The sequence below is a fragment of the Loxodonta africana genome, chromosome 4 (assembly GCF_030014295.1).
Source record: "Loxodonta africana isolate mLoxAfr1 chromosome 4, mLoxAfr1.hap2, whole genome shotgun sequence".
NCBI lineage: Eukaryota > Metazoa > Chordata > Mammalia > Proboscidea > Elephantidae > Loxodonta > Loxodonta africana.
In genome coordinates this window covers 81,251,407-81,258,922 of record NC_087345.1, presented here as the reverse complement: position 1 = coordinate 81,258,922, position 7,516 = coordinate 81,251,407, and the positions used below count along the sequence as shown (strand labels likewise).

Genomic DNA, 7,516 nt, shown 5'->3' with positions numbered 1-7,516 from the left:
TAACAGTACCTACCTCATAGGCTTGTTGAGAATTAAATAAGTTCATATTTATAAAGTGCTTTTAACACAGTGCTTGGCACTGTGCTAACACGGTCCGGGGAAACAAAGGTGAATGACAAACAGCACCAGCATCAATGCACTTCTCCGTGGCCCCCCATTGTGGGATTTTCTCCATACTGGAAGGGGCAATATACAAAATGTTTTGTTTCCTACCAGATCTTTCGTTTTTGAATCCCATACTAAATAGCAGGATTGGCAGAGAAATGATTCGATGGTCTCCCGGCGGCGTAGCTCCGTTTGGATCTAAAGACCCGGGGCCAGGGTCCACTCGGTTTCGTACTACAATTCCCACCATACACTTCTTCCTCTCCGGCCTCTAATACGGAGACCGTTTTGCGGTCTCTCGAAGAGCAATTTCCGAGCCAAGTGTCGCGATAACCAGAACACTGGCAAGCCCGAGGATTACGTCCGGGGTAGGGCATCGCAATGCTTGCCGGGAAACGCATAACTATAATTTTCTTCCGCTGGCTGGTAAAATAGTTCCATGAGTACCTTGTTCTACGGATAAATAAGGTGTAGAAACTCCTTTCCACCCTATATTCCATCGGAAATACTGACTAACAAAGAAAACTTGAGTATAGTGAGATATCGTTCTTGGAGTCCGTCTCCTAAGGATTCTTCTCGTGTGGGCGTAGGGATCTTGCACTATATAAGAGGGCTGGGCGAGGTTCCGGGTTCTCTCTCCGGTCCTCTCTTCAAAGATGGTGGGTCGTGGCGCGTGGTGAGCGTAGGGATCCGGGTCGGGGCTGAGGTCAGATTCTGGGATTGTGGGCACTGAGGGCCTGGACTGGAGCGATCGGAGTGTGTGTATGTTTCTTGGTTTGTAAGAGGGCGCGCTCTGAGTTGCGCTTTTTTGGGGGTTGCCGGTGCGGACCGAGGCTGGGTTAGCGGCATCCTTTTACTATCAAGATTTTCATTTTTCTGCAGACTAAGAAAAGGAGGAACAACGGTCGTGCCAAAAAGGGCCGCGGCCATGTGCAGCCTATTCGTTGCACGAACTGCGCCCGCTGCGTGCCCAAAGACAAGGCCATTAAGAAGTTCGTAATTCGAAACATAGTAGAGGCCGCTGCCGTCAGAGACATTTCCGAAGCGAGTGTCTTCGACGGTAAGTGCTCAAGGCTCCTCAGTCTTGCTCTTCTGCAGGCTCTGTTCGTTGGCGCGTGTCTGCAGTGTCCCAGACAATTATTTTGTGTATATTGTAAAGGTGGTGGTTGGTGGAAAAGAGTGTAGCCTTTGTGCTCGTTTGTCGTTTTGCTCCTTGCCGGAAAGGAGTGATGCTGATGGGCAGAGGGTAACCCTTTGCGATAGAGCGCACAGCTTTTACTCTGAGGTTTGAGTCAGGTTTGTGATGTCCTGTATGCTGTTGAGTGCCGACTTAACGGCTCTATGTGACAGCGCAGAACTGCTTCCATAGGGTTTTTTAAGTTGTAATTCTTAACGGGAGCAGATCGCCAGATCTTTCCTTCCGATGAGCCGATAGGTGGTTTCAAACCGCCAACCTTTTGGTTACCTTTGGGCCACTAGGGCTCCTTGACGTCTGTATAGGAGATGAAATTCCAAAACACGTTTTAGATCTCAGTGATCAGTATCAGTGTCTCGGGAGCAACAACTAGAAAACTTGGTAAATGACTCTTGAGTTGTCGAAGAGCATTTGAGTGTCTCTTTTGGTGTAAATGTTCTTCAATTATTTTATTTGGCAACAAGGAGGGGACCGGGGTAGGTGTAACGGCTGGTGTTACTGCCGAAAGAACTGGAATTTTAGTTTATTATACCTAGGGTGTAGATTTGGTTCCCATGGCGACAAATGGATTGATAGAGCATGTTATTCATTAGTAAAACTGATAGTTGTGCACAGCTGCTTAAATATCCGAAGGTAAAGAGTTGTTTTGGGGGTGAGAAAGTTTTATAGATGTGTCTGCCAGATGCTTAAGTTAGGTGTAGTTTTAACTGATAGAATGAAGAAAGAGAAGCACAAGGGGGATGTAATACCTGTGCTTATACTTCCAATTTTTTCCCAGCATACGTGCTTCCCAAGCTGTACGTGAAACTACATTATTGTGTGAGTTGTGCCATTCACAGCAAGGTGGTCAGGAACCGTTCTCGTGAAGCCCGGAAGGACAGGACCCCCCCACCCCGATTTAGGCCTGCAGTGAGTATCTTAAAAGGATGTGGAAACCAGAGGGGTAATGGATAAAGAGATAAGTTAGGATGACCCACCCCCCCAAAAAAACCACAAGTTTGTCGCCTTTGGCATTAGTTCTAACTGACAACTACTGCATAGGTCAGAGTAGAGCTGCCCCACAGGGTTTTCAAGGCTGTGATCTGTACGGAAACAGACTGTCACATCTTTCTTCCACAGAGCGGCTGGTGGGTTTTGATCTCTGACCTTGCAGTTGGCAGCTGAGCGCTTAACCACTGCACCACCAGGGCTTCTTAGTGAGGGCCCAGCGATATCAAATTGTTTCTTGCCTATGGATATGATCTAGTAAGGCAGGTGGAACCCAAACCTAAGCCACATAATTAGAGACGCTTCTAAAGAAGAGTTTTTAGAATCGGTTTTCATATGTGATATGGTCTGCTTCCAAGTTTATCAGCTCTCCTGGTGTTTATGGCCCAGATACATTATTAGTTATAGGAGGATGCCACATTCTTGGTAGGAGGAGCAGACTTGGAGCCATCATTTTTATTTACTCTTTCATTGTTTTGTCTTTTAGGGTGCTGCCCCACGTCCTCCACCAAAGCCCATGTAAGGATTTGAGTCCTGAAAGGCTGAAGAAAAACAAACCTGAAAGAAAATAAAATGGAGATTATACTTTACAACATGTTAAGTGTCTTGCCAGATTAGGGTGGGGGTTTGGGTGTGTCTGAGGGGCTTTTTCTTTACTGAGTAGATAAAAATTGGTAGGTCTTTTTTTTTTTTTTAATAGTGATAAATATATATGGAACAAGTTGTCAGTTCAGTACTCTTCCATGTGTACAGTTTAGTGACATTAGTTATGTTTATCCACAGTCTTCTGTGAAATCTCCATGGGATGAAAACGTCCAGGATACCAGAAGCATTTCTAGAAATTTGTGGAAGTCTCAGGAGAGTAAAGAGTAACCTTGTACACAAAATGAGGCTGGCTGTACCTTGAATGGTTTTATTGTCTTAGAATTCAGAAGTAAGAAAGTCATCAACTAGGGATGTATAGTTAACGTGTTTATCTAAAATATTTGGGAATGGATTAATAGGGGCTGGCTTTGCCTGGAAATTGGGCTAAACCAGTAGCTTGGAGGTTTTGATTAAAATACATAATGTGTTAGGAAACATTTTGTTAAGTGTCTACATTTAAAGGAATATGATGGAAGGGAAGGGGTGGAATATTTTATAGCATGCGGGGGTGGTTCTGATATTGAGAACTCCCTCGGCTTCTACTAGGAAGAAAAAAAACCCAGATGAGAACTATAGGCCCCAGCTTGCCCAACCATACTTAGTATACCAATGAATATGTTGAAACAGCTGTGGCAAATTCTGGATTTACCAGAGAACTGTAGGCAAGAATGTTTTAAGTCCTTTGGGGGAGGCCCACAAAACAGATCTATGTTTGGGCTCTTTGGTTCCTCTACACTGTAGTGGCCTTTTCACACCAGGGATAAACATTGGGTGGGGCAAATCAAAGCCAAGATAAAAAGGGGATGCTAAACTGATGGTTCCAATCCCAGCTTGTTCAGTGAACGAAACCCAAGTTGATTTTGGCTCAGAGATGGTAGAACATCCACCATAAGGTTAAAGTAAAGCCAGGTTCAAATAGTAAATCAGGGCTATGGGTGTATAATTGTTGTGAAATTTCTCTTAGAATGCCTATAGTCAGTGTATCCTTTTTTCAGGTCTTACCTGCCTCTTCTGTGAGTTGGGAAACTGGTTTATGCATTTGAAATGCAAAGTAGGCTAGTCAATGCTATCTCCCGGGATTTGTACTTTGAAGAGCCTTCAAGAATTGGCTTAGCTGTTTTTTCTCAAACTAATTGCCATTTTGTAACATCAGAGACATTCAGGCCCTAGAATAGCCCCATCCCATCCCCCAAGCCAATTCTAGTGGTGGACAACTCAAACCATGTCTGTCTTTATTAGATGGGCATCCAGGGAAAGTTAACCTGCTATTCATGTTATCACTTCCAAAAAAAAGCCACTCATAATGCTGTCAGAAGTGACCCATGAGGCAGCTTGAAGTTCTCCAGATGTTTGAATAATAACCAGCAGCCTTCTCTGACCTTTTGTGAGCTGAGGATCTAGTAGTTGGTCATAGTGAAGGCCTTAGGATTTGGTGAAAACCCTCTCCAACCACATCCATTATTAGGGAAAACGGTTATTGTAGTCAGCTTCACCTAAAGGCTTCTGATAGATTTTCCAGACTCAAATATGTGAAAAGATTCAAACCAGGTAGAGACTTCTGAGCTCTTTAATCCATTGCTCCAATGGCTTCCTGTAAGATTGGGTTTTAAGTCAATGTGGTAGCCAGAATTCATAGAAAAGAACTATAATATATTGAAGTCCTGGGCCTCCCTTTCCCTCCTCCCCAAAACCTGCACTTTGATTTTACTTCTACCTACCTCTAAAACCTGACCCATCAGAAAGAAGTTGTTCATGGCCTCTCAGGGATTTAGTCTCAGCTCTGCCACTTTACCTGTGTGGCCTTTGAATTGATACTGACTCATTACCCAACCTATCTGGCTTCAATTTCCTAGTGTTTAGGTGGTCATTTATATTTCAAAGTATTTTGGTGAGGTTTAAGTGATTTACTGTTCAAAACAATTTACTCAAAAAATTATCGAACACCTACTGTGTTACACGTAGTGTTCTAGGTGCTGAGGACATAGCAGTGACCAGAGACCTTTGAGCTTATGTTTTAGTGGACGGCAGTATGAGGGGGCGACCTGGAGTGAGGAAGGGATATCATTTTATATATGATGGTCTCTTGATAAGGTTGATATTTGATATGAAACTCAAAAAGTGAAGGAACAAGCCGTTTGCATAAATAGGAAAAGCTTTCCAGGCAGAGGAAATAGCAAGTGCAAATACCCTGAGACACTTGGCATGTTACGGAGAGAGCAAGACAGTGCCTAAATTGTGAGCTAGAGGGGCAGGTGGTTCTGGTCTGATTCCTTATGTGAAATTGGTGAGGTCTTATTTGTTTATACTGTTTAATATGTAACATCTTCAAAGGAATCTAGAGCAGTACCCAGGATCAAAAATGTTAACTGCAGCGAAATACAAGAATAGTTGTGTTGAAACCAGTCTACGGGGCCAATTGCCTACAGGAACCACAGCCTTACCTATCCAGAGACCAGAACTGGACGGTGCCTGGCTGCCACTACTGATCATTCTGACCGGGACCACAATAGATGGTCTTGGATAGAACGGGACAGAATTGTAGAACAAAACTCAAAATCTTTAAAGGCCAAACTTCCTGGACCGGCAGAGAACTGTGGAACCCCTGAGATACCCCTTTAAACTTTGAACTAAAAGGACTCCTGGAGGTCACCTCTCCACTAAATAACATATTGGCTCATAAACTATCACCCATAATACTGCTGCTTTTATTAAATCATCTATTTGAGACCTAATGGTCAATATTTCAAAGATGAGGAGGAGGGCAGAGGGCCAGGGAAGCAAGAATAATGGAAACAGAACAACCGGAAGGGAAATAATGAGAATGTTGACACAATGTGGGAAATGTAACCAAGTGACTGAATGGTATGTGTAGCCAAACCCAGTGCCTTGGAGTCGACTCTGACTCAGCGACCCTGTAGGACAGCAGAACTGTCCCATAGAGTTTCCAAGGAGCGCCTGGCAGATGGGAAATTTGGTTAGCTGTAGCGCTTCACCACTACGCCACCAGGGTTCTGAATAGTAAGCATAGGAATTATTAAATGGGAATCTAATTTGCTGTGTAAACTTTAACCAAGATCTCAAAATGTTAATAAAGTCATGGTAAGTGGCAGAAAAAAGACAATAACTTCACATGACTTCATGTCGGGTTTTGCAAAAAGGTGGATCACAAAAATCTTGGTTTTTAGAGTCATTGATTTTTCAGTTGCAGGTAAGAGATTGTGGATCTATAGTAGACAAAGACAATAACAAGTCTAGATCACATGCACCCTTGTAGGCCCTGGGAAAGACTTGGAACTTAACATGAAGTCTGATGGTAAAAAATGAGATAGCACACACACACTAATCCATCGCTAGGCTGTCTATAATAAGGATAGTAAGTGTTGACGATGTGGAGAAACTGGAATCCTTACAGTGCTGGTGGGAAGGTAAAATCGTATTAAGCTCCTCAAAAGTTAAACACTTAACATATGACACGGCCATTTTACTCCCAAGAGAACCGAAAACCTTTGTGCACACAGAATCTTGTAAACGAATGTTTATAGCAGCACTGTTCACAGCAGAGGAGCCCTGGTGGCACAGTGGTTAAACATTCAGCTAGTAACCAAAAGGTCTGGCAGTTCGCATCCACCCACCCTGCCTTGGAAAGCCTATGGGTAGTTCTGCTGTGTCCTATACGGTTGCTATGAGTCAGAATCAATCCAAAGGCAACAGGTTTATTCTCAATAGGTGTGTCGTTGAACCAAAAAAAAAAAAACAAACCCACTGCCATCGAGTCAATAGCAACCCACAGCAACCCTATAGGACAGAATAGAGCTTGGGAGTTTCCAAGGAGTGCCTGGTAGATTCAAACTGTCGACCTTTTGGTTAGCAGCTGTAGCATTTAACCACTACCCCATCAGGGTTTCCTATTGTTAGGTGCCATGAAATCAGCTCCAACTCGTATCGACATCATGCACAACAGAACAAAACACTGCGTGGTCCTGTACCATCCTCGAAATCCTCGCTATGTTTGAGCCCGTTGTTACAGTCACCGTGTCAGTTCATCTCTCTTTTCCTCTTTCTCCCTCACTTTCACTGACCTACCAAGTACGATGTCCTCCTTCAGGGACTGGTCCCTCTGAATAACTCATCCAAGGTAAGGGAGACAAAGTCTCATTATCCTCATTTCTAATGAGGATTCTGGCTGTATTTTTAGACAGATTTGTTCTTCTGGCAGTCCATGGCATATTTGATATTTTTCTCAACATCATAATTCAAATGTATCAATTCTTCAATCTTCTTTATTCATTGTCCAGCTTTTGCATGCATATGAGGCAATTGAAAATACCGTGGGTTGGGTCAGGTACACCTTAGTCCTCAAAATGACATCTTTGCTTTTTAATGCTTTAAAGAGGCCTTTTGCAGCATATTTGCCCAATGCAATACATAGTTTGATTTCTTGACTGCTGCTTCCATGGGCATAGATTATGGATCCAAGTAAAATGAAATCCTTGACAACTTCAATATTATCTCCATTTATCATGATGTTCTAGCATGATGTTGCTTATTGGTCCACTTGCGAAAAAATTTTTTTTCTTTATGTTG

The 7,516-nt window shown here is 43.2% G+C and overlaps 1 protein-coding gene across 1 annotated transcript; it reads left to right on the top strand.

Annotated features, from left to right (window-relative positions):
* The first annotated feature begins 643 nt into the window (after positions 1 to 643).
* RPS26 (ribosomal protein S26) lies at positions 644 to 2,880 on the top strand. Its single transcript, XM_010597930.3, has 4 exons — positions 644 to 764; positions 988 to 1,165; positions 2,079 to 2,209; positions 2,775 to 2,880. The coding sequence occupies exons 1-4, from the start codon at positions 762 to 764 to the stop codon at positions 2,808 to 2,810; spliced, it is 348 nt and encodes a 115-aa protein (XP_010596232.1). The 5' UTR covers positions 644 to 761; the 3' UTR covers positions 2,811 to 2,880.
* Positions 2,881 to 7,516: the final 4,636 nt, after the last annotated feature.

What these genes read in the sequence shown, in the direction of transcription:
- RPS26 (XM_010597930.3), top strand. An exon ending in CGAAGCGAGTGTCTTCGACG is followed by an intron (nt 1,166 to 2,078) that starts GTAAGTGCTCAA and finishes ATTTTTTCCCAG; the next exon opens with CATACGTGCTTCCCAAGCTG. An exon ending in CACCCCGATTTAGGCCTGCA is followed by an intron (nt 2,210 to 2,774) that starts GTGAGTATCTTA and finishes TTTGTCTTTTAG; the next exon opens with GGTGCTGCCCCACGTCCTCC.